General features: G+C 28.6%; 1 protein-coding gene across 1 annotated transcript in view; it reads left to right on the plus strand.

Moving 5' to 3' along the window:
* Positions 1 to 8,840, plus strand: part of LOC107449653 (uncharacterized) — a 226,518-nt gene extending 217,678 nt beyond the window's left edge. The window contains exon 4 of the mRNA XM_043047945.2: positions 8,556 to 8,840. Within this exon, the coding sequence (XP_042903879.1) occupies positions 8,556 to 8,559 (4 nt within the window). The 3' untranslated portion in view covers positions 8,560 to 8,840. The remainder of the gene's footprint in view (positions 1 to 8,555) is intronic.
* Positions 8,841 to 12,988: the final 4,148 nt, after the last annotated feature.

The following is a 12,988-nucleotide window of genomic DNA, read 5'->3' on the forward strand; positions in this document are numbered from 1 at the left end:
AAAAAAAAAAAATGGCGAAGTCAAGAAGCATATTCACATACAAAAGGAAGTGGAAATACATAAAATATTCAACTTCTTAAGAAATCTTTGTTTCATTCTTTGACGCACTGGCAATTAATCTACCTGATATCATATATCATATTTCTTGTTATTAATGACAGAACATCGCAAAAAAAATGTTCTACGACTATTCAGAGCAACATTCCATACACACTTTATCACCTGTAAGCCTAAATCTACTTCTCACTGACGAAAGAGAGATATTAACAGGAAACTTACATGTAAGTGACAGGTATCGTTATTCCCTGTTACGTCAACTAGACGTATCCTGCTGCATTTTCTGATGCATTTCCGATGTCACAGAAAGAAATTTATTCCTTTATTTTTGTTCCACAGTGCTAGATTTATAACATTTAGATTCTTTAAACATCCATTTTTTAAATATTTTTACGATATATTGATGGACATATGATTCTGAATACAAACATTAGGATAACATTGATTTAACAACGGATAATATGGAATGATACAAAATATTAATGAATGGAAATATTTTTTTCTAGAATATACATATAAGTTTTAAAATAATTTAATCGAAAATGCGTTTAATAAGTAATAATTAGTTGGTGAATAGCAGTCAGGATAATACATAAAGGTTCTTTTTTAAGAACATATTAAACTTTTCAAAGGCTTGAAATAAATTAAATAATAATTTACAAAAATTTAATTATTAAAAAGTTTTATTTCTTTATTGTTACTTGATTAGTTCTACAAACGTCATTGAGCCTTTAGCTAACGATTTCTGTTCCAAACCGTATTTTATTCCGTTTAGAAGCGTATTCTGTCCTAACTTGCTGTCTATGGTCACCGTCATTCCCCGGGACTACGACGATTTTACTTGCTTTCTTTTTCTTTTATCAAATCTGTTTCGTTTTTATGATTCACGTCTGGTGGGTCTTGAGAATGAGCTCCATATTAAGAGCACTGGAAAAGTGACAACTTTGTCCACCTTAAGTACTTTTGAAGAAAAGGAAATTTCCCTGTCGACTAGTCATGGACTCTATTTGATGGTTCATTGTAGAGCCCAAACTTCAGCTGTCAAGATAAGGATAATTGCTTTCAGGTGCGTTAAAAAGCCCCCCTAGAACGGACTTGGCTTAATACTCTCTTGGCATGATATAGTTATTTCCTCTTGGCGCTTTTCATATAACAAGGTTACTATTTTTCCTGGTATGAAGAAGGATTTTTCCTCTCCGCAAGAGTGAGATGGAAGTCTTAGTCATGAGAGGGAAAAGTCTTAGCAATCAGAGGGAAAATTTTCTAAGAATGAAAGAAGCGAAAGATCTGTACCTTGACTTACCGCCATTTCATGAATAGCTTATCTTGTCTAGCGAATTGAAATAGATTTATGTAGTGTTTCTGCAATTTTAAATAAACTATAAAATTAAATAAAATTTCAATTATCAGAACATTTTCTTCTAAACATTGGAAATCGTTATTAACAATCGCATTAAAGAAATATTTGAAGTCTTTAAGAATTTTTTTAATTGTAGTTCAAATCTAATTTTTCATTGAGTACAATTATTACGTCAATTAAATTTAATGAAATCGATCATAATGTTATTATTATGATTAATAATTTTAAACCATAAAATTTATCGTCCATATGAATGAGGTTTGAAAATGCAACACATATAAGAATTTAACATAATATAGTAACTGCACCGTAAAAACATAATTAGAAACAATAATTATTTTTCTCAAGATTTTATGGGATAATGATTGAAACTATTTCTATGTATTGATATTCAAGCCGTGATACAGACTTGCGAACTAAATTAAATTCATGTTCAGTACAGAAGTGAGAAATTATTCAATAGTCTTTAATGGTATTAACAAAATATTTTCACGTCAATTTTATTTATTATTATTAAGCACAACATTGTTAAATGCGGTTTTATAATTAACTCTCTTTTTTTCCCAAATCCAAAGTTTTTTTCTTACTTTTTCAAAAATCTTGATCCTGAAGCCTTTCTTTTTAAAACTTAGTTGTTCTTTTTCGCAAATAAATTTTTCGACAATTTATTAGCTTTCAGAAAGATCACCTTTTACTAAAATAAATTAAATATAGTTAGTTGGTTTTTGTCATACGAAATGAAGAAATGTAAATCAATTTGCTCAATCCAAAAATTTTTTTAAATTTAAATAAAATTATATTTTATACAGAAAGAAAAAAAAATGTACAGAAAACTTTTTTTACACATAGAATATCTCAATAAACAACGCCTGTAAACTATATTTTTAAAAATCTTTTAAAAGTAAAGTTGAACTTTTAGTTTTTATTAGATGTCACAAAATAACATTGAATCATAGAAAAATCTAATAAAAACTGGACCAACAATTTATGAGGTAGGAGACATTGAAAAAAGTTTGAATAGCAGAATTAAAAGAAAGTAGTTTAAATCCAATTAGAATTATTTCTCAAGAAATACTTTAGTCGTGTTTATGTCATGAAATTTCTCATACTTAAAAAAAATGTTTCAAAGAACAGCAATGAATTACAAACGAAAACAAGTATTTTTGAACACCTTATGCCAAAAAATAAAGCAATTAATTTGAATGAAAGATTAAAAAAAAATTGATGATGGATAGATGAAATAAAAGATTTTAATCTGCATTGATAACTTTGGTTGTTTGCAAACCCCTCCATACTTAAAATTTTAATAAAATAGTAATTTTTTTCTTGCATCTTTTTGTGCTATAACTCCGCAGATAATCAACGAAATTTTCGGAACTATTTTCAATTACTATTGAAATTGCTATTTTTAAGTTTATATAAAAAATTGTTAAAAATTTCTCGAGATATGAGCTTTAAAAGTAGTTTTTTCACTCTATGCATGCGCGGAATAATTTTAGAAATGTTTTTATATATTTAACATTTTCAAGCATTTAACATTTTTATATATTTATTATATATTAAACAGGTGATTAAGAATTTAATGCACTCTTTAAAAAGTAATGAAAATCACGTCTCCACTCCAAACTAATCATCATGTAGATTAGGGAAAAGATATACCATGTGATTGCTATTTTATCATGGAAGCCAACTTAGAAGACAAGGAAACCCTTAATTTCAGAACTAATTTTCTTGTGAAAGGTCTTTAAGAACTGAGTTTGCGTTACTTGAGTGATAATTCTATTGATATACTACTAATTCTATTAATATTATTTTGTTAATTTTTCATGTGTACTATAAAAAAATATACAATTGTAAAGTTCAATTTTTTTTAAATTTGTCTACCATATTAAATTTAATGACAATTAAATAAATACCAAGGTGGCCCTTGAACGACTAAATTTTTATTGCTAAATTAAACCCTACGAATGACCTAAGTATTTCTAAAGTTATAAAATAATCTTAGTATTTCTTGAGAAATTAATAAAAATGTCAAAATCTGAAAGTGTCTCGCCCATAATTGTAGGGCAGTATGTATTATTGTTACTCAATAGTTGTATTCTCTGTTGAATAATTACTCGCACAAACATGTGGAAGTAGAGCGTCTATCAATAATCTACAGTAAATCATTCCTATCTCTAAGAATATTTTAAAGTCACATTAAATTAATTTTGATAGACTATAATCAAATGATCACTGACAAAGTGTCCATCTTAAGGGTTTAAAAGACCTCAAAAATTAATAATTTCTGTTTTTTTTTTTTTTTTTTTCTTTAAATTTAATTTTTACCTATTGAGAGATATTTAGAGATTATTCTAATGCACAAAATATATATAAAAGGTTTGTAAGCATTAAAAATAGTCTTGAACGCATGCACAAACTGTAATTTGTTTCAATTTTTGAATTTTTATTTGATTGACTTGTATAATCAATAATCTGAAGAATATGTAAACTACTATTAATTCCATTTCACATAGGATCAATATTTTTTTTCTCCCTTTAAGTTTAGAATATTTGGTAAATTTGACTTGACGACTTTTATTAAACGATTAAAAAAATAACGGCCTATCGGAGAATATTCACGGGCGGGTATTCAGAACATCTGAAAGAACTTTTTAATTTAATGAATCCAAAAAAACTGGTATTTATAAGGAAGTAATTACTGCAGACAAAGTTTAACTGCGTGGAACAATCAGAACTATTAAAAGAGGGTAAAGTATCTGGACGAGCATCAAAGAAAACAAAATGGCGATACAAAAGAACATTAGCAAAATGTAATAAAAAATGAAAAAACAAAGATGTTGACATTGTTTGAAATAGGTATTTTTTTTTAAAATAATTATATGCTATACAACTTTTGATAAACCACTACATTTGTAAAGCTCAGCATACCCATGCGCCCAACCTTAAAAAGTGATAAAGATAGTGGTGTTATCTCTCCCCTCTTTTACAAACAAAACTGGAAATTCAACTCCTTATCAACCCATATCCAATATAACAGGTGCTCATAAAGGAATTTTTTTTTTTGTTTTGTTAATTTTTAATACTTTTTATTCCTGCGTACTGTACTCATTCACTCTTACTCTTTCACTTATTTTGCACTACTATATTTTAAATCGTTAATTTTTTAACTGGAATTTTTATATTTTTCTCATTATTTTAGAATAATTTAAGTCAAAATAAGTGAAAATATTATATTCAGCATTTTAATAATTTTTGATTACGAAATACAACATGGAACACCATTGTTTTTCCTGCGTTAAAATTAAAATTTTCTAAACATGACACTTCCAAACAATCTTCAAATGTGCACTTATTTAGATTTAAATTAAGAAAAACAATTATTCATTATTGAAATTACAAAATTAATTATTGATATACTTTTGAGTAAGAATTATTGATACAATTTTATTAAAATAAAAAAAAAACTTTCGAATAACGCTTTTAAAAAAAATACACAAGTTATTTCCTGATAATCTGAACGAATTTTTAGTAACTATTCGAGTGTTTTTTATAATTAAAAAATACCTAAATATATTTTTGCTTATAACTAGTGCATCAAAAAAAAAATTTTTAAAATGGACACCAGTCTCCAATCTACGTCAAAAAATTATTAATATGCTACCTTTGTAATTTTTCGCCTACATTTTACGACGACGTCAAATGAATCAATAGCAACGAAAGCATTCTTTTAAAAAAAAAAAGAAAAAAAAATTGAAAGCATTGCTTTATGAAACTGAAGTGCCACGAATATCTTTTTTTTTATTATTTTGTAAAAAAAATTTTTAATCTAGTCTTTTAATGTTTATGAGTTTTTTGAATATAACAAGAAAATTTTAATCATAAAGCATCTTTAATGGTAATATGTTACTATTCATAAAGCACCTTTTATGAACGGTAGCATCTTCACTTGAATTCCATAAATAACTAACTATCATTGCGGTACACTGATTTTTTTTTACTATCATTTTGAGGCTTCAAAAAAAAAAAAAAAAAAAAAAGCAAATGGTACAGTTTGATTATTCCCAGCATTTTCAATCGGATAATGCAGTGTAGTATGCCCTTTAAATTTAAGTATAAAAATATACGAAGACACACGATATGTATAGATAATCTTCAAAAAGTTAGTATCGGAGTTCCCCCCCCCTCGTCATTTGAACGGTACCCATGACAGAAACACTCGGAAATGTCGTGTAATGTTTTAACTCAAATCCCTAAAAATCCCTTGTGCATCCGAAAAATTCCGCAAGTTTTACTCTCCCACTAAAGGAAGAATTAATCAACTATGTCTCTCAAAACCAAGGTAAATCAGTTTTCCATTTGAGACCCTTTATCGTCGTTGGCATCATAAAGATTTGGCGAGTAATGATCTTCGGGAACAGGTGCGGTTTTTCAATAGAGTTCCTCCGCCCACTCCATCAATCATTTAGGTAGGGGAGAAACTTTTAGGCGAGACCTATAAGACAGCCTATTGGTTAGATTAAACTATTATGGTTTACTTAAAGGCTGAACCAGCTCTAGCACCGGAATAAATTATACCGGAATAATATTTTTGAGATTAAAAATGGAGATTTGGAATAATATTTCGGTGAGTTACATTATTTCAGCAAGTCAATGGAATAAATCGAAATTCTGTTATATAATTTGTGAACTGTAAAAAACTGTTTTCTAAAAAGCAATGTCCAACAAAATATGGCTGTACAGTTTTTCTTCGATGCACTGAAAAAATAATCTCTAAAGTATAACAAAAAAAATGACTCTCATTGGGCAGTAAGCTCTCTGGTTTCATCAATGTTCCAAATTGAATATACTCTCTTAGATCCAAAATAAGGAGAAAAAAGCGATATCCAACAATAATTTTTATCCATTTTGAATACACTGAGAACTAGTGTAGGTTTGTTACAGATACAAATTTTGAATTATATCCATTTAAGGTGCACAAAAATTCCAAATTGGATTGTGTAACAAACTCATATCAGCGCGATTTCTTCATAACCTAAGTATCCGAAATGGATCAAAATTTTACCTATTTTGTAGTTTATTTTTTAACCATTTTGGGTCTAAAAAAAGTATTTTCAATTTAAAACAGAAATCAGAAATCTTTCTGCCCCATTCGGATAATTTTTTTTTTTGTATTTTGGATTTGATTTTTTTTTTCTTTTACTGTGTGGGTTATTTCTCTTTGGGAAGTGCGCGATTTCTTTATGACAACTTGCACTGGAAAGACATATGCCACGCAAATCGAGATGTTTTTTGTTACAGAATCACCTGTACACGCTAGCGGGCAATTCTATTAGAAATAAATAAGAAATTTGTGGTTTAGCTCGTATCACTAAAGTAATAAAGTTTTTTCCGATTTCAATGTATGGCAACGTTACTGTTTTTGTAAGCTTAAATGGTTAACACTATAAAAAAAAAGCTAAAAATATATTTTATGAAAAAAAAAAATTCTTATGTTCTTCTATAAAGAATGTAATTGAAATTAAAATATACATACAATTCAAATCCAATCGATGAAGCTCTATTTCAGTTACAAGCCCAGCCGACTTTGTAGATTTGAGGAAAACTCTTTTGAAGTTTTCTAGCAGTAGACAACGAAAGGTTGCGGAAAAATTCAAAATTTAAATCTAGATATTTCAGTCTGTTATAAACCTTTTCTCAAATATTCAATCAGATTTCTCAACGATTAAATAAAACCCTCCTCTTAGAAATGAAAACTTTACTATTTATCAGTATGCAGTAATATTTGTATATGTAAAAAATTTATATATATCTGCGTGTCCCTTATAGACACCTAAACCATTCACTCAAAAGCTATGAAATTTGGCATACTAATAGTTCGAAGCACGAAAAATGTCAGCATTAGAACATTCTATTGTTCGAACGGGATAAGGAAAAAATGAAATGGAATTTTCTTATTGGTTAAGCGTTAAAAATTGCTTTAAAATAAACTATTAACGATTATATTTTGCAAATATTTTGAAGATTACATCAGTGATATTTAATAGCTTCTAGCTCTATTTGATCAGAAAAGAGTTTATTGCGTGTGTTTTAAATCTTATACAAAAAAATTTAATTAAGGCTCCTATACTATCAATTCAGGGGCTCTAAATTTAATGAACAACGAATGTAAAAAAAATTATGAACAACGTTAACTGTTAACCTTTGAGTAAAATACGTGGCCAAATTAGCATTTTAAAGTCATATGGAAAGCACATGTTTATTTTGATTAAAATTTTAATGTAACTGAATTATTTAAAATAAAACTTGAGATTATGAAGAAACATGCAATTACGAAGGTTTTATTTTATTTTATAATTGTCGTTGAACAGCCGACCCAATTTTATCGGTGTGCGACTACTAAGGTTCAACTCCGCAGCCTTGTAATTTTGAATCCAATCCAGAAGACAAGGGAATTACTGGATCGAGTATTGGGAGAAATTTGCCATGGTTCGTAGAAAATGGCACTAAGAGTATGATGAAATAAAAAAAAATAACATTCGAATATTAGTTCGAGAATACTTAACTTGCAATAAAAAATTACGAATGGGAGTCTTGGTCGGCTGCAGGAATGCAACTATAGAGCTGGCTATTCTTAGTTATTAACTAAACACATTTTTTTAACTCTAATTTGCTAGAAAGTTATTGCAATTTTGAAAGCTTTTTGAGATTTTTTTAAATACTTTTTTGCTTTGTTTTACAGCGCAAAAATTAAGACTTAGGAATTTGAAATTGCGAAAGTGTATATAAAAAAATATACAAAAAGTACGAAGAAATACATAATTTAATCTTCGAAAATATTGTTAAACTTGTAGTTAAAAATACTATGTGGGTCGATCTGCATACCACTGAAATCCAACTATACAGTTGACATTTCTCGTACTGAACGGGCCATATTTATTTGATTAAAATGTTCCTATCAGTCTTTGAGCATGAAGAATTTTTTTTCTTCTTCGAAATGCTAATTTATTCGAAAGTTATTGCAAATTTAAGAACTTTTTTCACTTTAAATTCTATTTATTCATTATTGTAGAAAAGTTTACTTCTCTCAAGATATTAGTTTATAAATAAAATTTATTTTCTAATTTTCTTTTTATAGGTAGAGAAAATCTGAAGTAGAATACCTGTCTACATTTTGAATCAATTTTTTTATTCTATTTGTTTATCTTTCCTATAAACATGTTGTGTCGTTGCTCTCATCATTTACATTTGTAATTATATAACTGTATTTAACAAAAAATTATAAAAATCATTATCTCTTTATTATTCTATTATGTAGCATTGTTATGTAGATAATTGTATTTAGACAACTATTAATCTTCATAATCTGCCTGTTTGTATAATTTCATTTTTGCATTATAATTAAATTTCCTTTCTTCTGTTTTGTCTAGCCTTTTCTATTGTTCTGAAAAACGATTTTATTTACATAAAAAAATGTTCACTATGTTTATTTGAATAAATTATTAGCAATGTTTCCCTCAAAACAAATTTTATTTTCAAATATAATTGTACTAACTTGTAATTGGAGGTGCGACGAGCTTTATACTATAAGCTTTTATGGTTTCAAAACGAGACTTTAACCTTTATCAATTCCACTGTATATTTTTTTAATAATTTTGTGAGAAAATTGACAGTACAATTTACATCAAATACCTTTTACATTGCCTACTTGAATAAATTAACAAAGTATTCAAAAGCCAAAGTTTCATTCGCTTAATATGACAATATAAATGTAGATAAATTTGTATTCACACACATAAATAAAATGATTGTCGGCTTTTCCAAATTTGAAATTTATTGAGTAACTTGAGCTTTATTTTTAATATGTTGTTGAGAAAATAATTATCATAACAAGGCAAAAGTATAGTCAAATATTACGTCAACAAAGAAATACATAACACACTCACAAAAGTAGTAATAAGAAAATATTAATAGTTTCTTCAGTTAGTTCTTGGAAACCGAGAAATTTTTTTTTCTTTTGTAACATTAGGTGCATTTAACTTCGAAACCAACTCAATTTCAGTTTTACACCAGAAAGGTAAAATAGCACCGTTTTGTGCACATTTCTTTATATATATCAGGGTGCGCAGCCAAATAATTGAACAAAAACTTAAGCTCCTTTTAAGCACTTTTGAAAGACTCAAAAAATATTTTTAAACACTTTAAAGAAATATCATAATCAGACGGAGTTGGAATGCTTTGATAATTGACGCTTTTTACCTTGTTTTAACCGTCATGTCAAAAAGAAAAAACTTTTGGCATTGTTTTTGACAATTGTCAAAAAATCATGAAATTTTGAATCATGTAAAACGAATGTCGTTTTCATACGCTACGAACTGACGACAATACACTGAAATAGAGTGGGGTTGAATTAATTATGAAAACGTTGAATAGAACAATGTGAACGGTGACTTTTTGCATAATCTGAAGAGAAAATCAACATAGTAAAGAAAATCTCAGTTTGAAAAGGGGAAAATTAAGCACTTTTTAAAAGCACCCAATAAAAAAAAGCACCTTTAAACACTTTTTAAAGAAGCTACACACACTGTATATATAATGGTAGCAAAATTTAAGTTTTAATGTATTATTCTTAGTTTAATAATTTTGATTTAAAATGGTACTACCAATCGCAACAAATAAATAATTAAATTCTTTTTATAGAATATCAGTTTCTTACAGCCATATTACCCTCAGTAAACTACAAGGCATAGAAAAGTGGTGCCTAGAGAAGAAATTTCAAGTAAACGGCTAAAAATCACAACTCCTAATCATCCTAAATAAAAAGAAGAAAAAAATACCACCACAGAGCAAGTTAATTCTATTCAATGAAACAATGCAAATAGTTGATACAGCCAAATACCTTGGACTCAACCTTAATGACAAATTCAACTGGAATGATCACATCAAAAGCATAATCGGTAAAGCACAAGCAGCATGCAGTTAAACTCTCTAGGTACTACTCTATCAATCAAACATGGCACTAAAACATTATTCTATTTATACGTTATACGCCCCCATCCTTACATCAGGGCTGTCCTTACATATGCCTCACTAGTCTTGACAAATATAACACAAACTAAGCTGAACAAATTAATAAAATACCAAGAAGTATAGCAAAAGCCAGATGACTCGTAAGAAACGACACAATACAACACGGCCTGAAAATAGATGCAATAAACACACATATAGCTAAATTAAATATCAAATTCTATGCAAAAGCCACCTCTTGCTCTGCAACAAATTTCAATGAAATATTCCTATATGAAACTTTAACTGATGACAAGAACATCAGACCGTTACAGACATCAGACAAGAACCGTTACAAATACTTGTACTTTTTCCCTAAAAAAGTAACGAAAGTACTAGTAAAAGTACTAAATTTAAAAAGTAACGAAGTACAAGTAAAAGTACGTACTTTTTACTTGTACCGGCGGTACAAGTAACGAAAGTAAAAGTACTGCCATATATGATTATAATTTGTTAATAAATTTTGTTTCACAGTACAAAATGAAATTTGTGGAAAATCCCTTATAATTTTGGCTTTCTCTTAAAAGAGTAAGAAAACTACTGAGAAAATTGCTCGAAACTCTTAAGAAATTTTAAGATATTCAAATCGGTCTTTACTTATTGGTTTTTTATAAAAATTTTCATATCTCTCCATAAATATTAAAGCAAGGTTTACGAAGTTTTGCGCAATTATTGCACATAATAATAGTTATAAGTTACAAATTTATTGCTGCATTTTTTGGCATAGGTGTTCAAAAAAAAATTTTTTTTTCCGTTTGTAGTTTATTGTCGGTACCTCAAAAAGCTTTAAACTTCATTGATATGTATGAGAAATCGCACGATCTAATTACTTCTAAATGTATGAACTGATTCTCAAAGTATTTATATTATTTTTTAAATATGAAAAAATGTGTTAGTATCGAAGAGTTTTGATATATATATATATATATATATATATATATATATATATATATATATATATATATATATATATATATAGAGAGAGAGAGAGAGAGAGAGAGAGAGAGAGAGATTTTTTATTTATTATTAATGTAGATTATTCCAATGTTTTTTCCATTTTTATTTAATAAAATCTCCTCTCTTAGACATTACATGATTACACTATTCTTTTCAGATGCTTCTTGTCGAGGAGTTTGCTCCGGCAGCACAAACAAACGTCATAACATTTTTTGCTACATCATAACAAACAAATTACTTAACTAATTTGTTTACACCTAAACGAATAATTTTTACATACTTCTGATGAAATTTTTTAATTGTCTTCTTGAGAAATATGTTGCTAGATGTAAGGAAATAAAATATTTGGGAAATATTTATAATTGAAATAACAAAATCAGAAATCTATAATGGGTAAATAGGATATATCATTTTTTTCCCTTTCTTAAAGCATTTTAAAACAGGTAGTGAATTTATTATACTTAAAATTTATTATACTTAAAATTTTGTTACACAAATTTATTTAATTTTAATTACACATAAAATGTTAGTGAAAAATAATTTATTTAAATGAATCCTTTTGTTTCTGTGAATAACGAAATAAAGTTATTGAATTAAAAGAAATTATAGACAGGAAGATTTGGTACTAAGTCACAGAAGCCAGCATCCACTCAGGATTAATAAAAAAAAAATAGTAATAATAATTATAAAACAATTGGTCTTGCAATCTACGCATAAAATATAGATAGGTCGTAGTACAGCAAACTTAGATTTGCCAATTTTTATGTTTGGATGCTGTGCGTTTCTATTACTTCTGAATCGAGTTAGTGTGTTTGAAATATTCCAAAATACGAACAGAGGACCGTGACAATAAACTTAATATTTAATTTATATCAAGGAATTACATGGACCAGCAAGGGCCGATCAATCAATGTTTTTACGTGGAACGTCATGCACTTATCTTTTTTCTTTTCACTACAGCAGTTATTTATCACATGATGAAGAACTGCTGCGCATGCGCGACAATCCCAACATGCCGCCCCACGTTGCAATGCATTTAGTACATTCAATATTGTTAGAAAATTGCATGAAAATTCAATATTAACAATCTTTTAAACAGGGGCCGGGATAGTCTGGTCGATAGGGTGCTGGGCCCATATCCAAGAGGTCGTGGGTTCGATCCTCGCCGGCCGAAGACTCCCCGTGTAGTAAATGGTGACTGATGCACGTTAAATCTGTCGAGTCTCAAAGTCCTCCATGTTCCCACAACAAATCAATACCTCTGGGGGTACTGATCCAGGAGTTTCCTTGTCTTCTGGATTGGTTTAAAATTACAAGGCTACGGAGTTGAACGTAAGTAGTCGTAAACCCATGAAATTGGGTCGGCTGTTCTTTGATGGCAGATGCTTTGGAGGTAAACAACAGCTCCATACGCAGATTCGGACGCGTCTGCAAATCCATGAATAAAGATATGACATGACGAAGAATCTTGAGCTTTTCGAGTAGAGGAAGAGCTGATACAAATTTATGCCATTCTTGAGCAGCGGATTGAGGTAGTGTATCAGGCCA

This window comes from Parasteatoda tepidariorum, chromosome 4, assembly GCF_982258835.1.
Source record: "Parasteatoda tepidariorum strain Cologne lab strain chromosome 4, Ptep-v5.0, whole genome shotgun sequence".
NCBI classification, from domain to species: Eukaryota; Metazoa; Arthropoda; class Arachnida; order Araneae; family Theridiidae; genus Parasteatoda; species Parasteatoda tepidariorum.